Raw genomic sequence first — 27,247 nt, forward strand, 5'->3', positions numbered from 1 at the left:
CTTTGTTGGAATGGCAGAAACAGTAAACATGCACTGTTCACTGGAGCTATTTCTACATATTCCACACATCAATGAGGGTATTGATGGAGACAATGGAGGGGGTAACTTTTTAAGGTTAAATATTCCAAGTTTTTTTTTAGCTAGAATTACAAATGTAAATCCTGTGTTTAGAAATGTATTGTATTAGAAGAAGACACAAAGGGTAAATGACCCCACCTGGCTTCTTCTACAGAGATACTTCTGTGGCCCCTGATGTTTACTACTTGAAACATCATTTAGAAGAATAAATATCCCCAGAACAAAGATTGTGGCTTTGCTCCTTTGCCAAGCTTCAAGCAAGAGAAACACAACACAGAAGGCCAAGTCCGATGGATTCTGAGTTGCGTAATATAACAATGTCCTAGAAAATATAACCTACTTCGTGATTATAAAACCTGAAGACTCAGATTGAGTTCTGTGATTTTTTTTCTTGTAAGCCAGCCCCTCGTTTCACCAGAATTCCCCTGAAGGGAGCAGCCCACAGTATTTTCAAATAGCTCAGTCTCAGCAGAGTCAGTAGGAAGAAACCATAGACAGAGGAGGAAACAGACCATTCTACAGGTACTGAGCTCTGGTTTGTAAATACCATTTAATTCCTTGGGGGCCCATACTGAAACTTTCTCTTTTTCTGTTATTTAGTTCCGTTCACTTTATTTGTTTCAACAGAACAGAACCGTGGGTTTATTATGTATACTATGCACATGTGTTTTGTTTTATATGTACGTGTCCAGTGTTTACATGGTTGTTCATTAACTGTGATTTGTAAGGCACAAGCTCAAATTTAAGGCTCAAAGATTCTTTAAGATTCTGCTCCTGGAAAATGTAAAACTTTTAAACAAAGGCTGACTTTACAATTTTAGGCCTGTACACTGGAGACTCGCTGCTGCTTTTGCTCAAAACTGACTAATCTGTTTTTGCAGATGTTCATACAGTATACTAGTACAATATACTGTAATAATATATGGCACAATACCACAATGTAATATTGGGGTAATAAAATTTAGTCTGTTCACTTAGCAAAGTAAATTATCCCTTTGAATGGATAGCTTTGGCAAATAAGGCAACGTTCTGCTGACTGCCAATCACATGTAATCATAAGCTATCCAATTATATGCAAGCAATATCATTTTTTTAGATTTTCTTGTGGGTATTGGGTATGCTTGAATTGTCGCTACAACTTCTATGCTTGCAAAGGGATAACTAACTATGCTTAGAGAACATCATGTATTTCTTTAGTAAATTAACTCCAATGCATTTATATTGCAGCAATACTATTTATTGCCTATTCATTTATCTTATGCTAGGGTTATGTAGCGCTCCAGTGCAAAGTCTCCTCTTTTTCTCTTTTTAAAACAGAAGGGGTCTTCTTCTGGTGGCCACATCACTGCTTGCATGGTCTCTATTTAATGTACAGTGCTGTGTAATATGTTGGCATTATATAAAACCTGTTTATTAATAATAAATAATAATAGTAATGGTCTCTTACTGCTACCTGTACGCATGCATTCACTCAAGCAATGGCTGCATATCATTGCTGTGAAGGGTGGACCATGTCTACAGAACGTATCCCATAGGAGAGAATGACAACACCGGAGTACAACTAGGAGATAATTGTCCCCCCATAATGAAAGGGTGGAGGGCCAATACCCGTATGCAGAATTTAAAACCAGAAAAATGTATCCTAACACCAAGCATAGAGCTTGATCTAGATGCTGGTTAAGCTTTAGATAAAAGGAGTTCTTTTGAAAACTTGCTTTGGCAGTTCTATGGATACCTCTAACAAATTCTTTTAAGACAATATATACATGAAGCTGCCTTTTATTATTTATTCAAATAGCCATATAGTGGCCCCTGTGTACCAGGGAGCAGCCTGCAAAAACCCTTTATTAGTTAGACCCAACTAGGCCAGTCTACAGTAGAAAACCCAGTACTTACCAACCCAATTTCTATATAATAAATGCACAGGGTCAATGTACAGCCCTGCCAGAGTGTTTTTCGTATGTTCAGTTTAGATCAGAACAAAGAAATTCAGGATTGTCTTTATTACATGTAGTAGGAGGTAATCATAAACCATTTTTGGATAATTTAAACCAGCTGTGAGGAGCCGTTCCTCGTGACTTCCTGATTCACACAAATTACACAACTGTCAGCAGTATTCTCAGTTCACCTCGCGGTAGAAACAGTTCCACATGTGCTCTAGTTTTGTAGTTACGAATTGACAAGGTTTAGAAAGACAACCTCATTCCGTGACAACTCAATAATGCTTCTTCAAAACTTAATTATATGCCAACAATTTTTGGAGACCTACAAACCAACATCACACTATTGGTTATATAAAAGCATTCCTAAATTTTTTTTTTTTTATTCAACATGCATAAAACTATTTTAATTGTATTATAATTTGTTCAAATATTGATTCAGTAAAAAACAAAAAAACACAATAGAGAAGGTCTTGTAGAGAAGGACAACCAATCAAGGTATGGTGAGGTGAACCAAGAAAGGATCCATAGCACCCCTAATGCCAATTTTTTGCATTTTTGCAATATACACATAAACTTAAAAACTTACTAAAGGCCATCAAACCATGCTTTTTCTGAAAGCAGTGAATCTATGGAATGAATGGATTGTATGTAATATGTTTCCTATGGAAATGTTAAGTGAAACCAACTAAATACGTACTTACACACACACATAGGCTTTTCGGGGCAGGGTCCTCTCCTCCTCCTGTGTCACTGTCTGTATCTGTCTGTCACTTGCAACTGCTATTTATTGTACAGCACTGCATAATATGTTGGTGCTATATAAATCCTGTTTATTATTATTATTATTATTATTATTAATAATAATAATAATAATAATAATAGTCTATGCATTTAAATACATAAAAACCCAACCATTAAAGCAGAACTAATCTCAAATATAAAAGTCACCAGGGTTTTTTTTTCTCTGGGTTTTGGTGGCTTTTTGTTTTTAGCTTACACATGCGCCATGCAGTGTATATTCTAATTCTATTCCTGGTGGTGCCTCATATCACTGCATCCCCCAAAACTTCCATGTTCACTACAGACTCTTCCAGGTCTACTGACCCCCTCCTTGGCCATTGGGCCGCCATGGATGATGTAACACTATGACATCTAATTTCTTTTCCTGATGGTGCAGGCAATAGACCTAGATGTTGGGGATAATTACAACATCTTTGGCTGCCCAATGGCCGAAAAAGATCATGGTGGACCTGGACCTGGAAGAGTCTCGAGTGAAAATGTTAACTTTGCGGAATGCAACAGTGACCAGGTCATGGATCTAGGGTGCTAAGAAAAAGGCAGGTGTGCCATAATTATGGCAAAGCTAATCCCCACCAACATAAGTTTAGTTACACTTTAAAATCTCATGCAAGGTTTTAATATTTTAAAATCTGCAGCTTTCATTAAAACATTACCTGGGGATTCTGCCATTAAGGCCCCTATTAAATCATTTCTTCAACGCTCTCTCCTTCACTCCCAGTTTTTCCCTTTTTTTCAATCTGAATGGAGGTTACAAGCAGCAGTGCCAAAGCATACTACACAGGCATGTTTCACCGGTGTCACCAAAAGGAAATTTGGACTGAAAAATATTGAACATGCAAACTGGCTGCAAGGAAAAATTATTGCCTTATATGTAGAAAGCTGCCATACATACTGTAACATATATTTAAGGTTTACGTGTGCATTAGGATATCTAATATGTGCAGGGTCAATGGTATGTATGCTACCCTAGCTGTATGTATGTGTATAATTACATATGTGTATAAAAATTTACAATTTGTGCAACTGATTATGATATCATAGTAATACCCAACAAGGTAATATTAATATTAACAGGTATCTGGGCACGGTATACCACAACAACCACTGCAAAATGCCATTTAGATGGAATATACTTTCCCAAACATTCCAGGATTTTGTACTCAAAGTTATATTTTTATATTTTACGTTATATAATGACTAAATTATAGAACTAATGACATAAGTTGCTCAATGAAGTGTAGGTATAAAAGTGACTTTGCTAGAACCCATTCATGACCTGTTGATTTGGGGATACATTGCTTTATAGTACAATATGGGTACTTTTACTGCGTGTAAGAACAAGACAGATCCTTTTTATTCTACAGATGCTATAAACATTTTTTTCTTCCTGCAGCACAATGATATTCTACCTTCTGCTTCTCACTCTTCCTCTGTTGAAAGCTGGACCATTCTGGGATGACACTTTGGACTTTGAGTGGGAACAGTGGAAGAGGACCTACCAGAAGCAATATAATGGGGAGGTAACAAATCATTTACTGGAAACTATGTGTTTATAAAGAAAACTGGAGGCTTATAATAAGACCATATGTATTCATTTATCTTGTACATGTATACATGTATAAATGGTAATAAAGAAGGCAAAGTAGCCATGATGCCATAATGGGCCCCTGGAGTCTAGAAGCAGGTGGTCATCATAGCATTCATCGTATCTACACCAAAGCTAGAAAGCCTTTTAATCTATTAGAGATGGCAAAGAAGATATTGGAATAGTTGGTTTATGGACATGAGACCATAGTCTTTACCAAGTATTTACCTTTTTTTCTTATCTTTCAGATGGATGAGTTAATGAGACGTCATATTTGGGAAAAGAACTACAGATTCATCAGTGCACATAATAATGAGTATCTAAAGGGCATGCACACCTATGAACTGGCCATGAATCATCTGGGAGACATGGTAAGTGGCTGCATAATGACAATGCTCATTGCTGTACTGTATCTATGGAACATATGCAAAAGCAGGATTATCACTCTAGAAAAGGAATCCAACATATTTAATATGTTTTAATGACACATAGATGAGCTCCATCTGAACCCTCTACAGAAATGCTTGAACATCACAATTACTAAAGAGAATTAGTTGAAGCCAGCTTTTCCTTTATCTTTGGACATATTCAACTATTTACATGTTTTTAACAAGTAGTATTTAAGCTTTGAAACAAACCCTGGATGACCACTGTAACTGTAGGTACTGTGGAGCAATTCTTCCTAATATTCCAAGGGTTATATTCCTTTTCTCGGCTTAGCTTCTGATAAAAAAGGAACAGCGCTATGTCTGCATTGAAAGGCTTCCATGTCACTGCTGAAAGGGAGCCAGGAGCAGAAGAGCTGCTCAGAAACCCAAAGAATTAGACATTGGTGCCTCTTTTCTGAACTTTGATGATGAATTGCTCCACAGCACCTACATCTACATAGTTCAGTGTGGACTCATGTTACCTCATTTACCTATCGTTCGGATAATGCAAGAAGTTAAATGTCCATATTATGACCACGATAACTATTTATTATATAGAATATATGTTTTTATTATGCCTTGTGCACGATAATATTAAACATTTTTGTGTTTTTCTGATTCTTTTTATACCTGAAAAATCAATTAAGAACAAGAACAGTCATAGTGCTACTGGTAGAAAAGCACCATGTGGTCCAGGCTTTAGTTCATGCCTTAGTAAGGTTGACATGAGCCCAATAAATGTAAAGTAAAGTGTAAATTTAATGATCAGTTAACTTTAATGTGTAAATGAACACAGCACTTAAAACATAGAAGTAGTTCTGCCTATAAAACTCTAATCATCAAATGACTAAATATAAGGATGTGAGATAGCTAAAGGGAAATCACTAGGTCCTCTTTAACTTTTTCAGGTTGAGAATGTTCCCCTCTCACAATAGTTTTAGAACCCCTCCTTTTTTTTAAATTAGTTACTTCCTATCTTTGCTTTTGTGGTATATCTCAAGGTATAATACGTCTTTTTTTGAGACCAATATTGTTTTGGTAGCAGATAGCAGATTGGGATATGTTTATTTTTTATTTCAAATTGTTTTATATAAAAAAATATTTGGAAAAAATAATCTCAAATATATATCCATCAAAGACTTCTAACTGATAATGGAGCAGTAGAGAAAAAAAGCTAGGTCTTCATTTAAGAAATATTTTTTAGGGGACACCTGGTTTTTACCAAAGCACCCCACAAGGGGTGATGGGCCAGTTATCCTAATGGCCATCAGACCCTCTGATACAAAGTGCTGTCTGGTAGCAGCCATCAGTGTCACCCTACTAGAAGATGGAGGGGCCTTGGTGTGGAGGTCAAAGTCAAAGAGCAACATGAGGTCAGGGGAGGCTGCAGGCAGAGACGTAGTGGATGTTCAAGGCCAAGGTCTGAGCAGGTGGCAGGTAGAGAAGTAGTAAAGGCTCAACAGATGGCAGGGCAGGGGGCAGACAGAGGGACAATCCAGGTTCAACATAGAAAGGATAGGCAGAGTGGAAAACTAATACTAGGTCCGGGCCCTAAAATACAAAGTGACTTATGCAAAGACACAGTTCTAGCCATCATCACAGCTAGGGCTATGATAGTCTTTTACTCTTTAAATCAGTAGAGGGTAAAGCAGGTGGCAGGTAGAGAGGCAATCCAGGTTCAACAAAGGTTAGGTCAGCAAGTACTAGATCCAGGTCCAAAAATGCAAGGAAGTTAGTAAAAAGTCACAGCACCAGCCACCATCACAGCAGACGGTTAAAATAGTCTCTTGCTTTTAAGTCTTTAAACTGCATCTGTGCATGGATAGCCAACCAAGGGCATGTAGTGACCAATATGGTAACACGTGTCTGTTCTGTCCATCCCATACTTACAGCTTCCCTCAAGACTTTTCAACATTCAGCATTTCAGGGATGGTTGGATACCTGTAGTTATGTAGGGATAAGAGGTCCAGCAGTCAATCCTGGAAGTGTTGATTACCAAAGATTCTAAATGCTTGCATGGTTGTGCACTTCTACATATGAACATATATATACAACCTATATATATATGAACACTTGGCCTGTTGAGATCAAAGATAGCTGCAGGTGCTCATCCCAAGGGCACCAGGGATAACATCAGTAGAATTTAACTGTAAATACCAAATATTGCAGTTACTTGATACATCTTTAACCAGACTGAAATTTCACATTTATCCTGTGATTTCATCAGGATGTTGTAAAACATTTTTTTGTGTTTCATAAAAAATAGGAATATTGCTGATTTAACACTTCTCTCCTCCCCCAGTCATAGTTTGTATTTGTTATTTATTAGCAGCCCATAATTTCTTCCCAGCAGCTTTTTTGATTACACTAAATATTTGAATAGATTTTTTTTAAATAGAAATGAATATGAAATTGTGATTTGTGTATCATGTGATTATCTGCAAACTGGGCAATTCCGCATGATATATTTACAGATTAGCCAATTCAGCTAGTTTTATACTGATTTAATGTATCATACAGCAGATGTAAACTTATTCGATAAAAAAGTCACCAGAAAGTAGAGACGTTTTTTTTTGCCAAAAAATAAATGTTACCCCCATCACCTTGTGGCTTTTTGTCTCCACTGGATGGGGCATGTGACATGAAATGTAGAGCTTGGCTCTCTTTTTGGCACTGCAGAGCAAAGACCTGGATGACGGAGACAATGTAGTGGCCACCCTATTGTTGAAGAGGATTGGGGTGGGAGGAACAATTGACAGTGGAGATGGTGCTGGGGGGCACAAAGAAGGAGGTAGGTATGTTCTGTACACACTGTCGCATTATGGACAAAGCTTACAGAGTTTATTATTGCTTTAACTTTTGTGATTGGTTTCAAGTGAGAACCAAAGGGTTTTGGTTTCTTAACTCACATTAAATGTGATTGCCAAGCCTAGTTGTATAAATATGGAAAAAAAGACAGTAGAATGGCTCTTTGTGGCAATAGTTTATATATAATAATCATGTTTCACATCCTAGTTTCAACATAGCCCAAGTAGATTCTAATTCCATACATAAAGTGTCACAGGTAGTCAAAGAACATAAAATCTTATTTCAGAGTAACATCAAAATACAGGGTTGTCTGTTTTTTCTTTTTTTTACGACGCGTTTCGCCAATTTGGTATGTATGATAAAAATATTGTGAAAGTTACTGACAAGATCAACACGATGTCAGTAATTGGTTTATATTGAATCGTCCATATATGAAATATATATATATAAACTTTTTAGGTTGCCATAAATAGCAGTTCTTCTCCCCTCTTTCTTCCATTGAAATTGTTATTCTACAAAGCTCCATTTCTTTGCAGACCAGTGAAGAGGTTGTGAAGACAATGACAGGACTTAAAGTCCCTCTTAACAAAAGGGCAACGAATGTCACAGCTGAAGACGATAAGGGACCAGTAACCATTCCTGATTCTATTGACTACAGGAAGAAAGGTTACGTCTCACCGGTCCGGAACCAGGTAACACTACAATCAGCTTTCATCTAAGATTATTAATGCAGTTCCCAGTGTTTTGGTAAATTACAAAAAGATGATGTTGCATTGAGTAAACAGATACAAAATTTGTCACGCTTCAAATCTGTATGGGTCCACATAATGGCAAAAAATTATGATACACAAAATTGTCAACAGACAACACTTTGAAAGCCTATACAGATCGTCAATTTAGTGTTAACCATAAACGGTGAGTTAAATAAAATGCCTCAGTTGTGTTTGTATGTGCACATTTTTTATCAAACTTTTAAAGACTTAAAAAGCCACCTATGCAATAACACAGTGCAGGTGACAAGTATTCTTTAAAAAGACATAAGAAGTCCTGACACCTAATGTTACCCCAACAGGGCACCAAGATTTTTTTTTGTCCCTGTGGGGAAATACTTTCTACCCTTCACTAGGTATCCCCTTCATTTTGAATCCATTCTTGTGGTTGGGATGGGCTAATAAAAATTAATTTGGAGGTGTGGGATGGGTGGAGATTTTGTCCCCATGCACACCTCAACTCCAAGGTTTATCTATGTGCCTTCTCAGGTTAGTAGGTTTATATGTAGCTTTGCTTCTTGATGGTGCCCTGCTGGTCTTATGATCTGATAATACCAAAATGTGCCAGACAAACTTTGTCCAATTAATAAATAACAAACCTTAAGGCAACCTCTAATAATGTAAACATCATCAATGTTCCTGGCTGTAAAAGACCATGTGTTCCTTGCCTAGGCTTTGAACATTAATGGAACAGCAAAAGACAAATGAATTTATATCTCATGTGTGTACTGCCTCTTCTTGGCTCCTGGTGCTAGTCCTCCATTCTCCAGTTTGAGGTCTACTGTAAGAGGACTATATGTAATTCAAATTTGTCTTTGTCTTTTTAAATAAAATGGGAATCTGATTTGTACGAGCAGATCGTTGTGTAACCTTATTGAATTACTCCTCTGCTGTGATCTACAGGGTTCATGTGGATCATGTTGGGCTTTCAGCTCAGTGGGAGCCTTAGAAGGCCAACTGAAGAAAAAAACAGGGAAAATTGTGGTTCTCAGTCCTCAGAACCTGGTGGACTGTGTGACAAAGAATGACGGATGTGGAGGAGGCTACATGACTAACGCATTTGAGTACGTGAGGGATAACAAAGGCATTGACTCCGAAGCGGCCTATCCCTATGTTGGAGAGGTGAGTAGTGCCAAAACATTAACTGTAATTCCCCAAATGACACCTTGTTCTGCACACATGGGTGAAGAATAGATTTCATATGTAGTACTGTGATCTATCGGCAGATAATTGGGTTCATTTACCCCATGTACAATGTTCATGTTCACGTCCTCCAAAAGGTTGTTTTTGTAACTATGCAACATAATGGGTGGAACTTATACAAAAACCCATTGGTATCCCTTAATTTCTGAACAACAGAATCCCCCCCCCCTCCCATATACTCATCTCCATGACATAAGAGAAGGTCTTTTGCAATCCTGGAAAGGAGAACTACTCAGGGGAGACAATACAGCTTGACATGTTCAGGATCTGAAAACATTTAGCATGCAAAAATCCATATGTTTTTTAAATATGCAATATGTATGGATGAGCATGTCTCTGCCTTTTCTCAGACACTTCTTTATTCTCCAGACTCATGCTTAATGCTTGTTATTCATAGGACCAGACCTGCAACTACACCACAGCAGGCAGAGTTGCTAAATGTAAATCATATAAAGAAGTCCAAAAGGGCAGCGAGAAGGCCCTGAAGAAGGCAGTGGCCACGGTTGGGCCTATCTCAGTGGGTATAGATGCCAGTCTGACCACCTTTCAGTTCTACAGTAAAGGTGAGTTATGGAAAGTGGAGCCATTTCAGCCAATCAAAACTTAGCTTTGATTCTCAAAGGATCCAAGGATTCCAAAGATCAAAATGTGTGCCCGTCATTATTATAAGTTTGTGTGTTAGCAAGAAAGTCCTCCTGTGTTATTTATATGGTGAAGCATTCCAATATTTACATAATCTTCCTAAATTTACCCGTACACTAGGGAAAATACAGTTGAACACCCCATTTCTCTTTCATCTTACAGTAGGGCCCTGTACCTATGCAATGGGACTACTCCCACCATACAGTAGGGTCCCACTTCCACCTCTGCCATAGAGTAAGGCCCTCTACCTATACAGTAGGGCTCCCCATGTACAACTACCCCCCATATAATAGTACAACTCTCCTTCCCCATGCAGCAGGGCCCCGTACTTATACAGTAGGGCTCCCACTTCCACCTCTCCTATACAATAAGGCCTTCTATATAATACATACATTAGGGCTTCCCCCATATAGTTGGACCCCCCCCCCCCCCCTTTATACAATAGTGCAACTTCCTTCTCTATACAAGAAGGCCCTCTACCTATACAGTAGGGCTACCCCCACCATAAATTAGGGCTTCCCAGGTATAGTTGGATTCCCCCTTCATACAGTAGGGCTCTTCCATTCCCCATTAGGTAAGGCCCTCAACCTATACAGTGGGGCTACCCCCACCATACATTAGGGTTCCCCACATACTGAAAGACTTCCCCCATACAGTTGAACTCCCACTAGATTTCATAGGGCCCTATAATTATACAGTAGAGCTCCCTTCTTCCTCACATACAGAAGGAAGGGCTCCCCCCCTAATTCTGGTCTTGTCTACCCCTTTCAGATCCAAAATATCAACCATGGTGGCCTGTAAAAGTCAGTTTACCCTGCGAAAAAAATCAAAACTTTACAGCTGCTCTTCCTTCTTACCTTGTGTTGAATAACCCCAAACTCGGCTCACATCCAATTACTTGATGCTAAGAGTCCTTTCTACTAAATTTAAAGTTGCTGCCCTATTGACTGAAAACTGAACTCACTACATTCCCAAAATATGTGAGTTCTTTATTGGCATACTTACTCTGGTCAGACTTCACATGACCTACAGTCCCTAATTTGCATATTTATTTACAGGGAAAAAATCTGTTATAGCAGGAAACTCTTGTCTTTTATTTGTTTTGAGATAATTTTAGAGAATCAATGAACCAGCTGAACAAACAGGAAATGAGAAACTACAGGTTACTAAGTATACAGTATATGCAGAAGGTCCCAGCTGCTAGAGTAACAGGGGGAAGTGATACTTTCATTTTTGTTAGGTGAATAGTAATTTTTCATAACAATAATACAAAGTTTTTTGATTATAATTATTAAGTATAGTAACTTACTTAGTAATGACAAGATTGTACCATGGTGCCATCTAGTGGTTAATATAGAGTAAGCAATCAGCATTTAAAAACTTAGTTAAAATGTAATATATTGCTGTTCACTATTTATCTTCCAATAATTTGGATTTAGGTGATCCCCTAATTTCACTGAAGTACCACTGATCCCAGTGCAATTGTAAAAAATGAGACCACAATAAACCATTTCAAAACTTTTCCCACCTTTAATGTGACTTATAACCTCTACAATTTAATTAAAAAACAAACAAATCTGTTAGGAGAAATAATAAAAAATGTACAGTAAGCTGGTTGCATAAATGTGCACATCCTTAAACTAATAATGTGTTGAAGCACCTTTGAATTTAACTACAGCATTCTTGGGTATGTGTCTATCAGCATGGCATATCCTAACTTAGCAATATTGTCCCACTCTTGCATGCAAAAGAAATCAAAATCTGAGATTGCAAGGGCATCCCTTGTGCACAGCCCTCTTCAGGTCACCTGCAGATTTTCAGTTGGATTTAGGTCTGGGCTCTGGCTTTCTTCTGGTGAAGCCATTTTTTGTTGATTTGAATGAATGCTTGGGGTCATTATCGTGTGGATAAGTAAAATTCAACTTCAGATTTCTAGCAGAGGCCTGAAGGTTTTGGGCCAAAAATGACTGGTATTTGGAACTATTCATAATTCCCTCCACCTTGACTTAAAGCCCCAGTTCCAGCTGAAGAAAAGCAACACAACCCAATACATGACACTGCCACCACCATGCTTCATCTTGGGATGGTGTTCTTTTGGTGATGTCTGGCCTATGCGATAGGGTTGCAAAATGGAAGCCTTTTCTTACAGAAAAACATCTTAGCCCAGCTAAAGTTAGTAATAATATACATAAAGTCTCTCAAGAGCATGTGGGAAAATGTGTTATGGTCTGATGAGACAGAGGTTGATTTTTTTGGCCACAATTATAAAAGGTACCTTTGGTGCAAAAACAACACTTTACATTACCAAAAGAATATCACATTTGAAGATGTATAACAATCATTGGTAGAATGACCTGTGATAGGTCATCTGTAGAGAGAGAAAAGCATTTTGTTATGTTAGGAAGTGTAGGATAGGGATTTTAGAATATAAAGATGAAATTATTTTTCCCCTGCCGATGTCTCCTGTTCAGTACCATTAACCCATGCTTTTATTTTCCTACTGCCTATACAGGTGTATATTATGACCCGGAATGTAATGCAGAGGATATTAACCATGCCGTGCTTGCTGTTGGCTATGGGGTACAGAAGAAATCGAAACATTGGATTATTAAGAACAGGTATTTCACCAAGCGCTGGCCAAAAATGTTAAGCACTTTTATCAATTTGATTTTTTAAATGTACTTTTTAATATTGTATATTAAGCCCAACAAAGGACTATCAAGTAGTCGGACTTAAACACTGGTAGGCCATGGCACACATTCGTGCACTGGTAGATGTACAGGATAATACGTGTAAAAAAAGGTTTTTCAGCCTCCTCTGTTTTAAGAAGAAAAGTCCTTGGTTAAGTTTCTTTTTTTTTAGGAAATTATATTGTAGAGACTTTCACCTGCTGGGGAAATGGTGGGTTTGGATCTGGATTTCCAAAAATTCTGGCCATCTGACTATGGGTAACTGGGTGTGCCTGGAGGCCTTGCTAGCCTGATCTGATCCATCACTGGAGTGGGAAAGCACTGGAACCTCCAGTTGTTTTGAGCTTAAATGCTTCAGAAGAAGTTCCTTCTGATGCTTTAGATATGGAGAAACATTCAGTAACTTGAGAACTAGCATAGTTAGTTAGTAACTAACATCCAGCAACTATATTGAGAAGCTGTTTAAAGTCTGGCCATCAGAGTTTGAGTTATTCTACCTTCTCCTGTCCTATCACTGTAGTAGAATATCCTAAAATTCAATAGGTTTTCACTGATCAAGTTCAGAATTCAAAAGTTAAACTGCATTCAAAATGGCCCCAACATCCACTTAGAGGTGGTTGTGATCCCTGTTTGCCCAGGTGCTGCTTCAGCATCAGTTGTAATTACTTGGAGGAGAGGGTCATTTCCCATAACCCCACAAAACAGGGTTACATCCTTATTGATATGATTAGGGCAATATTTCATCCCAGGAATGGTGAAAACTTTAGGGTCAGTCAACCTGCTACTCTTTACCATCAATTCCATAGAGACCAAGGGGTTGAACCTGTTGACAAAATGACCAAGACCTCGCTACTAAATGAAATCTGATCCACTGCTTTGACTACTGAAGGAACAAACCCTACATTGTTGATGGCTGGTAGAGTTATCAGTCATTGTACCATAGCTATGACAAATACTGACCCCAACACCATGAAGTTGGGGGGTTAAATACCACCACTTCCAATAACTCCTTGCCCCTCTTGTCATTGCAACAAAAGTCTTAAGCTGCGTACACACTTCCAATTTTTGTCATTGGAAAGGATCTTTCACGATCCTTTCCAACGACAAGGGAGTGCACGATACATGAACGGTGCTGTACATACAGCACCGTTCATGCTCTATGGAGAGGGGAGGGGGAGAGCGACGGAGTGGCACCCTGCTGCGCGCTCTCCCCCTTCCCTTTCATTAGGATCGGCTGTCGTCCATCGTCCGTGGATCCGGCAGGTCGGTCGTCCGGACGATGGACGACACCGACTGTACACACGGCAGATTTTCGCCCGATAATTGGCCGATGCCGATTATTGGGCGATAAAAATCTGACGTGTGTACGTAGCTTAACTTTCCTGATCTTTATTAGCATTTATGTATGGAAATATAATATATTTCTTTTCTCTCCACAGCTGGGGCGAGGACTGGGGAAATAAAGGTTACATCCTCATGGCCAGAGACAAACAAAACGCTTGCGGCATCGCCAACCTCGCCAGCTACCCCCTAATGTGATCTATTCTATATGTGCATAAAGGACACAGGACAGCTTCACTGGCCATCATCAGTCCTCATCCAACCTCCTCTAAATCATGTCATTAAAATAGCACTTTCTATCCTGCAGGGAATTCACACAAATACATATATGTTTTTACACGTTGCCTTAAATTAGATGTACACCCAATCCCTTTAGTCTCAGAGGAGATTAAAACATGTTAATGTCATTTCAAAAATCATTTGAAGACTGTGAAAACGTGCTTTGGTTTCCATCAGATGTGATTTGCATTTCCATACAAGTCTATTGAAATGCAAAACTTGCTTGATTTAGATTACATGCAGGTGAGAAGGTGGTCAATTGCAGGTTAGATATTACATTTAGAATGTAAAGACAGGCCCCTGTCTTTACATTCTAAATGATTCTAGAAGCATTGTATACTGATGTCGCCAATCCGAGAACAAAGTCCATCCACACAGGCTCCTACATTGAGTTGTATATTCACTTGGTGCAGATCACTTGCTAACTACAATGTCAGACATGCAGAAGGCCGCAGCCCTATACCTGTGGATGACACAAAAACATAAAAATCTGAAACCAAAATCAAGAAACAAATTTTTATTTGCTGAAATGCACCAAAGTTGTCTTTTAAAATCCCAAGTATGCCTACAGCTGCTATACATTGGATGGCATATGGAGTCAGAAGCCAGAACCCTGGCCTTGAATTATAATGATGCTTACCAAGTTCTGGGCCAGAACAGATCTGCATGTAATGTGTTTGTGTGGTTTCTTTTCGGCACACTGGGTTTATCCTAAAACAAGTGCAATGTACACTGGCCTTGGAATATTAACATATACAATAACTGTGGTCACTTTAACCTAATTTTTCATAATTTCGTTGTTTCCTCCAGAGTGACACACTTTTTAAACATTGACTTGTTAGTATGATCAGAATAAGTGGTTTATTCCAGTGTAATTATTTTTTTAGATGGATTGTATGTTTCAGTGCCTATGCAGAATTTTCCATAGAAGTGCTTTTTTTATTCCTCTGTGTGGCATTTTTTAATGTAAATGCGCCAGCTCCACTTGTATCAGTTCCATCAGACCACTGAGCTTTCCCAGGTATTCCAGATTCCACCATAAGTTCCCCTCCCCTACAATCTTCAACATCATTTTTTTTGTAATGAAGAGGCTCTGATCCTCAACAGCGGGACTGCCCCCCATTGTTGAGGGAAGGCATGTCAACCGGTATTGTAAAGGAAGAGGGGCATGTTATGGCCAACCAAGCTGAATGCCTGGATAAGGGTCTTGTTGAAATGTAAAGTGAACCTCATGCTTCCCTTTTTAAATTAACACAGCATATACAGCAATAAGGCACCACCCAGGCATGGTATTAAAAGGATTTAGGTCTTCCATTCATCTGTAGTACCTAACAAATGATCACTGAAATCAGCCTAATTTTAGTGTATTGACCACATTCATGAACAGTGCAGGACACTTTAGCCCCAGAAGAGAAGCAAAACACCACCCTCCCTGAGCGCGGCGGCACAAAAAAGCCATACATACAGAATGATAATACGTTTAATGAGCCTTAAGGATGAAAGGCCAGTCATATAACAATATTGTATGTGTATAAATGAACTGTATGAACACATAGGTAGTATTTAGACTTTTTAACAATTGATTTTTGGGAAAGTAAACTTGGAGTTTCCCATTAAATTAAAACAAAAAAGCATGATTGCTGTGCAGCTTGAATGGTGAATGCCCATAGGGGACACTAAGTAAACCATTTTTTATTTTTTGTTGCATTTGTTTGTAAACTTAAGAGTCTGGTACTCTTGGACTTCAAAATTGTATTGGATATTGATGATTAGTGTTGCTTGAATTTGCCTCAGTTCAGTTCTAGAATTCTTTCGACCGAACAGAGACAAAACATTAGGATTTTTACCATGAACCTGTGTTGGCCCTTCAACACAGCAGACAGCTGCTCCCTGCCACAGTTTAGCTACAAGATTATAACTTGTGTAAAAAAAAACTTTGTGATCAAAAAATGGTAACAAGTAAAATAAAAAATGAATTTCTATTTCTGTGTAATCACTTTTTTTCTGGTGTCTGTTAGGTGTAAGACAAAAAGCATGTTGCCGTTTGTTAAAAAGGTTAAGAACATGGACTTCTCAGTGGTGCTTTTGCTCACTGGTAAACCAACCAGGGGAACAGGGGCCAGAAGGTTGGGAGATGAGGCCCAGATTTTAATATCCACATCAATGCCATTGGTTTGAAAAAAAACATGTCCAACGGGCTAATAGAGGTGATGGAGAGTTGTTCTCAAACGTTTAGCTTTATAGTGTATGCTTAGTGCATTTACCTGTTTTATGTATTGTGCTACAGTATGTCTATTTAGATGTATAGAAAAGGCATAAAAATGTATAAATGAAGTTCATGAAAGATAGTATGTAAGTGAATGTAAGCATATATATACATGCATATAGGTACATAAACAAATATTTATGTTGTGAGGGATTAGATTCAAACGTGCTCGCTGCAAAAAGGTCATTAGGGCTCCAATTCAAATTTCAGGACCCATTTTATTTAGATGAAACAGCAACAAAAAACACCCACAGAAAGCATGTTCCAAGGGTTTTCTGGAAGGGGATCCTTACGGCATGATTGAAAAAACATTAGTTTTAGCCGCCTGGCTTTCTTTACATTGGTCCCACAGACCTTAAATTTGGGAGACTTCCTGGGCTCTCCTCCCATGATACAGGCTACACACAGCCTGTCCACCTGAACCACCTGGCCTAAGGCTGCAACTTCCCTGAGTCTGGAAAAAATGCTCCTTATTATTATTATTATTATTAATAATGGCCAGGTGATCCAGGGCCCTCCTCAGTTTCTGGCCTGGAAAAATGGAGGAGGTCCTTGGCCCCCTCATTCCCTTCCAGGACACTTTAAGCCTGGATCCCAAATAAAGAACTGCAAATATACAGCACAACATTTACTTACATCCTTATCCAGGCCCAACATTCCATAATGCATGATGCCCTTTGAATTTCGCATCCTATGTTTCATTGTACTACAATATATATATATATATATATATATATATATATATATATATATATATATATATATATATATATAAACAGTATGGCAAGCTTTGCTTATCCAACCTAAAAAGTTGTGTTTTTGTAACACATGCAAAATATGTTTCAGTATTTTGAAAGACACACTAATTAATGATCAGTGTAGCATCAGCCAAGAGACAAGGCAATGAGACAAGAGAATGTTAAAGCTCTAGATTCAATTGACTGGGGAACCAACAGTTGTTTCACACGGGTGAAAAATCTTGTCCCAGGCACTTGCAACTCTACAACAAATACCTTGTTGTGTTTATTTAAGCCAACAAGGGTGCCCTCTTTATCAGGTCCTTTAGGAGCCTCTCATTAATGGACTAACTTGAGTTTTTGTGATCTACAACATAGAGGTATAAGCTATCACAATGAGATACCAAACCAATTTTGGACCAATGTGTGTCTCCTATCTGCAAATTTAGATTTGTATATAGTTACTGCATGATGCATAAAAATGTCCAAGAAAATGCTGAAACATAACGACTGCGGAAACCAGAAGCCAGAAGACAACTAGTTCACGGCCTATGTCTACATTAAATGACAGGCTGGCCAGCTGGCCTTATCTGATTTATGTATAATCAAACCAAATGTCAGATGTTCTGGTCTATTTTGCCATCAGCTCAAATGTGAACATCAACACCATTGTTGAATACTAATAAACTGTGCCTTAAAAGCAACCATGAGAGGTTTTTAATAATCATTTCATGATATATGCAATTTTCTGTAAAACTCTTTGATGGCCAGTGTCTCCTACCTCCCAAAACTAATCGTCTGCGTTATAGTTTTCTTCCATCACTTTGGTTAGGGAAGTTATGTCATACCAAGCTACAGGACTATTATGTCCAGCATATAGATCCGAAATCTCACCTTTTCATGAAGGATTGTACCATGTTAAAAACATTGACAAAGGCTGCTCTAAAATGTCTGTGTGTGCTATGGAATTATCAACATCCTCCACTAGAAACACCTAAACTCATTAATCTGAATGGATAGCCACATTTGGTGATAAAAGTGTATCAGTATATTGGTTTTATTTAAAATTGGTATTATGTACACAGGTTTAAGATTACTTATTTTTTTACCATACTGTCCTTTGTACTAGGTGTATACTATAACCTTACCTGCTGTCCTGGGAACATTACCATACAGTTTGGGCAGCTGGCTGGTGTACAGAAAACGGGGCTGACTACTGGCTGATTAAAAACAGGTAAAACGTTTCAGGAGTAACAGAAGTAAAATGTGTATGTAAAAAGCATAAGTAGTATTTACCAATAAAATGTCCACACCACAATGTCTACATGCCACAAAGCTTTATATTAGCCAATTCTGATCTTCAGTCTCTCAGCAGGTTTGAGCTTGAAAAAAAAAAAAAGTATTTTACAGGATACAGCAAGCACCTACCTTGCTCTGCAGAGCTGGGTAGCAGAAATATGTAGTAAAGTAGTGGTTATTGACACTATACCATGGAAATGCTGGGCATTAGATTCTCTGTGATCCTTTACTCACTGTAGGAAAGATACATATAAAAGTTATTCAGCCGTACTTATAAATTCAAGAGCTTCTACTTTTATGTCTGGTTAACATCATATCTGTTGGGGTGTGTTAAGCCTCGTACAGATGGTGTGATGAATACCACGTTAAACAATTGTTTGCAGTGACAGATGAATGAACGAGAGCTGTACACAGAACGTTGTTCTGTTTAATGGAAAAGGCTGTGGGAGAATGAGCGACAACCCAGATATCCTTTTCTCCATAGAAGTACACAATGGTTGTTACGAATCGATCATTTGACATTGGTGGACTGCTGTACACATGTAAGATTTTTTGCGAAGATGAGCACAACCTTGGATGAGACTCATCTGGCATGTGTATGTAGTTTAAGTTAACACAGTTCTGATGCACAGATAAAGTAAAATACCTTGTATTGTACTTTGACCACTGTAATGTGCGTTGTAAAAAATAAAATTATTGCACTTTATTGCACTGCATCACAACATGCAGTACAAAGAGGCCTTATCAACATTCCATATCAACATTCCATTTATTGGTAAATACCACCTGCTTTGAGCAAGTTTCCAGCTGTGTAGAGAAGAAACACAGCATGCTGCTAAAGGTTTTCAAATCAAATCCAAAGCAACTGTAGAGACAGCACAGTTGCTAGCAATGTAAAACTATGGGAGTGAATTTCAAAGGCTTCAAAAAGCAAATGAAGACTAGGCCAGAAGGCAAAATGTAAAAAAATAAAAAGAAAAAAATACTTTACACAACACCTAATTGCTATGGCCTTCAAAAATGATTTCTTGAAGATCTTTCATTGGCCAGACATGTGATCATGTACTTAGGCAGTTGATCACATGATAAATACAGGAAGAGGAGGGGAGATTCAGATCTCAAAGTGGTAGTGCAGGTCAATTGGAAAATATTTTAATAACATCACTACTAAAAGGCAATATTCAATTTCTGTCAGATAGAGATTAAGGGTGTGTGCACCATACTGCTATATTTGTAATACTGTGCATACTTTTGCAGCTGGGGCGAATGTTATGGCGACCAAGGGTACATACAAATGACCAGAAATCAGGACAACCACTGTGGAATTGCTGATTATTGTGTTTATCAATTGTGTAAAACTGGAAATGCTGCATATGGTTTTGTATCTTGCACTTGGCTTGTATTGCAATGAATGGATAAAATTACTCATGTTGTGTTTGCAGTATACTAATGATTTTTTATTATATACGAAATCAAGCAAGAAGGCATAAAGGAGGTGGGTAACAAATCAGAGCATGGTTGGTTTTGTTACAGAGGTTTGAAATGTTTTGGGACTATGACGTTAAAGCCCCACCCCTGTGTCAGTTAAGCCTCACCCACACAGGTAACTAAACCCACATTTTTAAATAGGATTGTGGCTACAAGCGTTGTCACTTCCTTTTCACAAGCCTGTGGATTGTCAATTGATTCATCCCTAGGGATAGGCAGGGAAGCGTCCATTACTTCCTGTTTTTCTTTAGAGTCTTACCAGGTGTCACTGTAGGCATACAAAGCATGTTCCAGTGGTTTCTTGTGTTCCAGAGACGATGTATGTTGATGACATTAAATAATTTATTTGTGCTGCAATTTTTGCAAATGTTTCTAAGTTAAAAATGGAAACTTACCTTAATCTCTCTGTGGAAGGTCTACTTAGAAAAAGAGTGGCATGGAAACATAAGCATTGTGCCCCATTCAAAATGAAGGGAATTTTTTTCATTTGTAAAATGACCATTTAATGTGCACCTGCTGACTAAATGCTGACGTGTAAATAGGTTCATACCCCTGAGAAAGACAATGCATTAGTAGTGAATATGTTAGCAGTGTAATATGTTGGAAAAACTTTGCTATTTGCCAGACATGGCACCAGGTCTCTTTACCACCAATATCCACCTGCAATTAAAAAATACCCTTACCCTGTAAAAATCCTAATTTGCTGGAAAATTTAAAATACCTGCAGCATCATTTTATTGCCCCCTTTAAATCTAAATACATGAGAAAAAGCCCATCATAGTGACAGCCCAATAGGAATGTGTATGTATAAGTGCTGTATGTAACAATATGTAACAATACAAATGAAAAACACACAAAAAATAACTATCAGGCACAAGTAAAAATTCTCATAAAATTATATTATTTCATATAGTATACACATAAAACACTTTACACAAAAGGAAAGTTTCAAAGAAACCAAATGGAGCACAAAGGAAAGCTAAGAGTAAATGAGTTTGTCCTGCGTAAAAGTGTGTAACGTAATACAAGATGGATGATCCGTGTCTATCTTGTCTTCAGGTTATATGTTACAGATAATAAAAAGCGAAGCTTACGCCTGCTCAGGGGCTAACAGCCTCCCTGATTATGTAAAGTGATAGTTGGCCATGGGCCTTTGAAGATTCCTGACAGAAAAGGGGTCTGTAACCCGACGTATCAAGGCAACAACTTTCCTGGAACAGCTACACTTGGATTCCGTACACAAAACTATCTATGGTTTTCCTATTTTAAAAACACGGAATTTACCCTCCGCTTTTGCGGGCATTCAAGTAAAAAATCTGCTACACAAGTTCTGTGTCTTATAATCCTTAGCTGAACTGACGCTGTGGAGAGGTGATTAATTCTGAGAAGTGCTTGAAAGGTGGAAACTAATATTTCTACAATACAAAAGTGATTGTCTTAAAACCCAACTGAAATCATAAAAGTAGACAAGTGGTCAAATGCGGATCTATTTATAAAAGGGAAAACTGTTGGCAAAAACACAACATTGCTTATACACAAATGCCGCCATTTTTCAGTTAAATCCATATCCATAATATGGACCCATTTTCACCACTTTTGGATCTCTTTGCCCTTTACAAAGTGAAAAAAAGTTACTCTATATAGGTAAACAAAGTTCCTAACCGCCACTTTAGAGGTAATATGGTACTGCTATTCTCTATTTTTAAAATCCTGATTGCCAGTGAACAAAATCGGTTACCACTATTAATATTATGGTGCTATAAAAGTGGTAATCAAGTTTCTAAAGTAGAGAACAATTTTCTGTTCTCCATTAGACATTGTACTTAACCTCCATGACCTCAACGTCCATATTACAGAAGCTATGCATTGATTATGAATCCTGAGTAACCTGATTTATTACTCACTGTATTATATTCTATGTGGTCAGATCCACCTCCTTCCTCTCTCTGCAATACAAGCCTGCGTGAGATCACTTGTGCTCTTCCAGCACATAACACTGCAGTGTATAGGCTGGAAAAATCATTTTCACTGAAAGAAAAAATGGTTAGAGGCATTTCCTATAAGATATCAGCCACAGGCCATAACGTGTGGGATTCAGGACAATAAAGGGATAAAAAGCATTAAGATTTCAATTGGGCTTTAAAGTTTCCAAAGCCTCACTTGCAAAGACGGTTTCTATAATGTGGCGTGAGGGTTTCTGAGTAAGTGAAAAAAATCACAGCAACCCATTTTTGTGTATTTTTATAAAATTGTGAGAAAAGTAAGATGTTTTAACCTGCATCTTAACCAGGGTTTTTGGCATCTTTCTACAGGCCCAGGAAATGTTAATCAGAATCTTTTTTTTTCAGACACTCCTGTATTTATCTGAGGTGCAAGATAATGATATCCACTCATAAGCCAAAGCATTAAATTAATAATCTCGTTAAGCATAATATGGTAGACATTCACTATCTCACCTTTGTGTAGTCATTTTATCCCACCACGGGTAGACAGAATGCCTTAGGTAGTAGTAAAGTTAGTTTTATATTTCGCCAAGTATTTTCTCTAGCGAACAAGAATTTCCTGTCCTGACTTTTTTTTTTTTTTTTTTAAAAAGGCACCAACTACAATTGTGATTATCCTACACAAAATGTATCCCTGATTGAGCCTAAAATAATTAATTTTAGGGTCATGTTTAAAAAAAAAAATGAAATGTGTACTGGCAGGTATTGAGGTGTGCTTCGTGTTCCTGGTAGGAAGGTTTAGTATAACAAAAAACTGGTGGCACAACATGTGAGATTTAAAGCTGGTGAGGGCTAGAGAACATTATATTGACATCTCCTGAGTTCACAAGGAAGGCAGTTCTGTGATCTCCTGTGTGTCTTCCTCCCATGCACTGAATTTGAAGACCTTCTCATTTTTCCACTCTTCATACCACAGATGGTTCAGTCAATTCCCTTAATCCAAGGGAGGCAGAGAAACAAGTGGCCTTCATGAAAAAGGGCAGGAAGCTCAGTTTTTAGGCATCTTGGTTCCATTTTATGTGCTGGAAACGCCATCTTTTTACTCCGCAAAAGACTGGAACATGTTGAGTTCAGGAAACTCCTCACCGTTGTAGCTCGAGGTTTGGTCTCCCAGCATGGACAGCATGTCCTAAATAGAAGGAAAAAGAACAACATTGTGAATTTGGACAGGACTTCTATAGGCAGCTGGAAATTATTGACCAACTCTTGAGTCCGATAAATTGGTAAAAATGTTTGAAGGTAGAACTTACAGGAAAAACTTCTGATTGGCTGGCTTGTGGCTGAACATGCGTGTCTGCGGTGTTTGGTCCATGGTGCTGACTCTGCCACTGAGGCCAAACTCCTACTGCATCGGCAGCCCTTGTCTGGAATGGAACCCGTGGCTGTCCTACCTCTGTAGCTGCGAGGACAACAATGGTTAAAGCATTAAAATACATTTTAGCAGCTGACATGTGCATGATGAGATAAAATTCAGCATCCACCTTGGCAGGTGAGCCTGATGCTAGTCTTTCCAGCATCTACCAGAAATTGAGTTAAAAAATATAAAATCTCACTGGCTGCAGTTCAAGGTTACCTAGTTAAAGTATGTAAGTTGTATAGCAATACCAGAATAATAAACTGTGTGTGTCAAAGCAGGTTGCACCAGAGTCTACCCCTAGTAGCTTAGGCTTTCTCTGCAATAAACCCAATCGGGTGCCTCTCATTTGCCACCATCACTGTGTGGGATGAAGTAGGGATGCTTAAGAGCTAACTTTCAAAAAAGCAGTACAGTGCATAGTTTTTGTATAAAATGTTGGTTATTTCTCCCCCAAAATGGATAACCTGACATGCAAAGTAAAAGGTTTTCAGTGGCACAGCTCCTCCTTCCCTTCCAGGAGCTTGGTGGTTTCCAAACACATGCGTAGGCATGTTCTGGTTGTGTTTGATCCTCACATACAGGCATAAAGAAAATCCTGAGTCACATAGGTATTACTCACAAATGGATGAAAAAACACTGCAGCTAAGTAAAAAAAACATTTCACTCCCCTTTGGAGCTCAGGCATACACGAAGTTCCACTAGTAAAGCAACAAAGTTAGAGCTTTTTAAAAACAGATTTTGTAGTTTTTACTAGTCTGCAGTCTCTGGATGTGGTTGTTGTGAAACACCTTTCTTGGTGTGCAGCGAGACAAACATTCTCTTCATAGGTACTGTATGGTTATCTTGACAGAATGTATGTGTGGTGTCTAGACAAAACTGCAGAATAATTACAGCATTCCTAAAAAGATGGCCAGAAAGAAGCTTTCCTTACCAAAGCTGGTGGTCCTGCTGCCTAGGTTAGGATAGGCAGCTCCAGAGGATGTGGAACTCTGGGAAGATAATGAGCTGAAGTTCGCTGGTGCTGTCTGGAAATTGCCCATACCAAATGGTGAAGACTGTGTCTTTGCTGTCTGAAGGAAGAAAAGCACAATATGTTAATACTCTGTTTGCAATCATATCAGCTGAATACAACTTAGCCAAAGATAGAGAATGATAACACTGCTGTGGAGGAAATGTGAATAGTATGGACATGGGCTCTGTCTGCTTTATCACTGTAAAACTGAACCAATACAATGTAGATATACGTGACTGAAAAAAAACAGACTAAATTAGCATTACCAGTTTTCCTTACCTGTGCTGTAAATGATGGCCTTGCCCCTGAACTCCAGTTGGTGCCGCTGACTTGTGTAGGGCTTGTGTGCCTTGATATCTGAGCCAAGATCTGCCCAGCAGAAACAGGCTGCTGGATTATATTGGCTGGAGGCACCATTCCACTATTCCTACAATGAAAAGAAATATTATAAATATCTGTACACTCCAGTGTAAGTTTTCATTCTTTTACTTTCTGTTCCCTTACTCCAAACCAAAGAAAAATGACAATCTGACTTACCTGAAGCTGTCCACAGGACGGGGGGCTGGGGTGAAAGTGCTGGCTTGTGGGAAAAGTTGCTGGTTGCCAGGAACACCACCGGGGTTCAGTGCTTTGTTCTGGTCTGTTATGAGGAAAACATGTTTTAAAAATCCAGCCTACTAAAACTTAAATGTGAATTTAACTATCCCAATCAGTAACCGATTGGTTGAAAGGCCTAAAACACTGCACACGCGTATAATATTACTCCTTTCTAAAAAAAAAAAAAAAAAAAAAAAGTTTGGAGAATTTAATTTGATTTGATTCTTCGTACATGACATTACTGATAAACATATAATTGCTCTGTCCCTCCTCCACCATGCAGTCTTACCTCTTGCTTGCTGTAGAAGGGAGAGTTATCAAGCCCTGTGCTTCTCTTCATACTTCTTCAAAATAAATTACTGAATAATACCAATAAATATATAGCTGCCAAGCTGCTCTGTGACTCACCTGAGTTAATGCCACTGTAGATATCAGCAAACCTGGGTTCTCTCTCCTGTACATAGAGGGAATCTGGTTTCTCCATGGATTTGCTGTGGTCAGCAACTGCTGATGCCACTGGCTGAACTGGAACCTGTTTGTGAAAAAAGAAAATGGATAAGTAAAACAGAAGGTTTCAGTGCACAGGCCAAAGACACAGTTCTTGTTGAGGAAGATGTATTCAGGTTCTCATAATATCTCAGCCCAGTTCCCCCTTTTATTTGTTCAACATTAAAATGTATCTAAGCACAAGACCTGCTGCCAAACCTGAAAGCCGTGAATGGAACTGGGTAAGACCAGCTACAGGCTTGTGAATCAGAAGTTCCATTTCTGAAAGCCATGTCTCCTGCACAACATTTTCTTATCCCACTGTAAAAAAGCAGGCTCAGACTTTGTAAGGGTGACAACTCTGCTCTGAACTTAGAAACAGTGCAGCACTGCTGTTACATGCTGCATTAGGAGGACTTTACTGACTGGATTAGCAGTCATTTTTGTGAGTTTGCAGGCAAACCCTAAAGAGAAAAACTCTAGGTGCAGATGCATTTATGTTGCATGCTGCAGCACGTTTATTCTAATGAGATGCCAGTTTTACTTGCAAGCAAATATGGAACAGCAGACCAGTAAAAATATGAAAGTAGAATAAAAAATGACTCAAATGTAAACAGTGCAACAGCCACTCAAATATGCATCGAAAACGTTCTGTATAAATTAATTAGTCTGAGCTCTCAGACACATTTGCTGTGTTAGCGGTACATCTACTGATTGTATTGTTGTTTGCAGCTGCAATTAATAGGAATTTATTCATCACTGTCAGATACTTAAGATTAAGCAATATATGTATATTTGGGACAACAAAGGCACCGTATATTCAACATTTCTCCATGTCCACAGTTTTTTTAACATATATTCATTCATTATTGGTATCTATAATATAGTTGATGTGAGCAAATGATTAATATAAAAACATTTTATTAAAACATAACAGCATGCACACAAACATGCATGCTCTCTTTAGCATGCCACTAACAGATACATATTATCCTAGACACGTTTCGTGGATTGCCTCCACTTCTTCAGGAGGAGAGAAAAGAATTGAATCATGAAACCAAGGTTCCCTTAGCTAGACAGCTGGAGGGCAGGGAGGGTAGCAAGGACAATATGAGGAATGGGACCATAATTAAGCTGCAAATCCACCTTATTTCCATACAGGTTATCATGGGCATCCAAATGCCTTGTTTGTACAAAATACAAAGAATGACCAGCGCCCACACGCCAGGATGTCCAAATTTCCAACTGTCGTGGCTTCACGATTATATTCTGTTCTCTCCTCCTGAAGAACTGAACACAATGCACAAAACACATAGAGGATAGCATGTCTCTGTTAGTGGCATGCCAATGAGAGCATGCATGTTTGTTTACATGCTGTTATGTTTTAATAAAATGTATATTAATCATTTTTTCACATCAACTCTATTATAGATA

The 27,247-nt window shown here is 38.4% G+C and overlaps 2 protein-coding genes across 3 annotated transcripts in view; one reads left to right on the plus strand and one right to left on the minus strand.

Moving 5' to 3' along the window:
- The first annotated feature begins 468 nt into the window (after positions 1 to 468).
- Positions 469 to 16,550, plus strand: LOC140342592 (cathepsin K-like). Its single transcript, XM_072428834.1, has 8 exons — positions 469 to 600; positions 4,216 to 4,342; positions 4,656 to 4,778; positions 8,180 to 8,335; positions 9,317 to 9,535; positions 10,014 to 10,179; positions 12,771 to 12,876; positions 14,388 to 16,550. Exons 2-8 carry the CDS (start codon positions 4,220 to 4,222, stop codon positions 14,485 to 14,487), a joined length of 993 nt encoding a protein of 330 aa, XP_072284935.1. The 5' UTR covers positions 469 to 600; positions 4,216 to 4,219; the 3' UTR covers positions 14,488 to 16,550.
- A 4,686-nt stretch (positions 16,551 to 21,236) lies between these two features.
- ARNT (aryl hydrocarbon receptor nuclear translocator) overlaps positions 21,237 to 27,247 on the minus strand; it is a 41,645-nt gene continuing 35,634 nt past the window's right edge. For both annotated transcript variants that reach the window (XM_072428829.1, XM_072428830.1), the window contains 6 exons: positions 25,736 to 25,859; positions 25,268 to 25,370; positions 25,010 to 25,157; positions 24,650 to 24,788; positions 23,612 to 23,760; positions 21,237 to 23,490 (listed from right to left, as the gene is read on the minus strand). In XM_072428829.1, the coding sequence (XP_072284930.1) occupies positions 23,401 to 23,490; positions 23,612 to 23,760; positions 24,650 to 24,788; positions 25,010 to 25,157; positions 25,268 to 25,370; positions 25,736 to 25,859 (753 nt within the window). In that variant the 3' untranslated portion in view covers positions 21,237 to 23,400. The remainder of the gene's footprint in view (positions 23,491 to 23,611; positions 23,761 to 24,649; positions 24,789 to 25,009; positions 25,158 to 25,267; positions 25,371 to 25,735; positions 25,860 to 27,247) is intronic.

The sequence above is a fragment of the Pyxicephalus adspersus genome, chromosome 12 (assembly GCF_032062135.1).
Source record: "Pyxicephalus adspersus chromosome 12, UCB_Pads_2.0, whole genome shotgun sequence".
Lineage (NCBI taxonomy): Eukaryota > Metazoa > Chordata > Amphibia > Anura > Pyxicephalidae > Pyxicephalus > Pyxicephalus adspersus.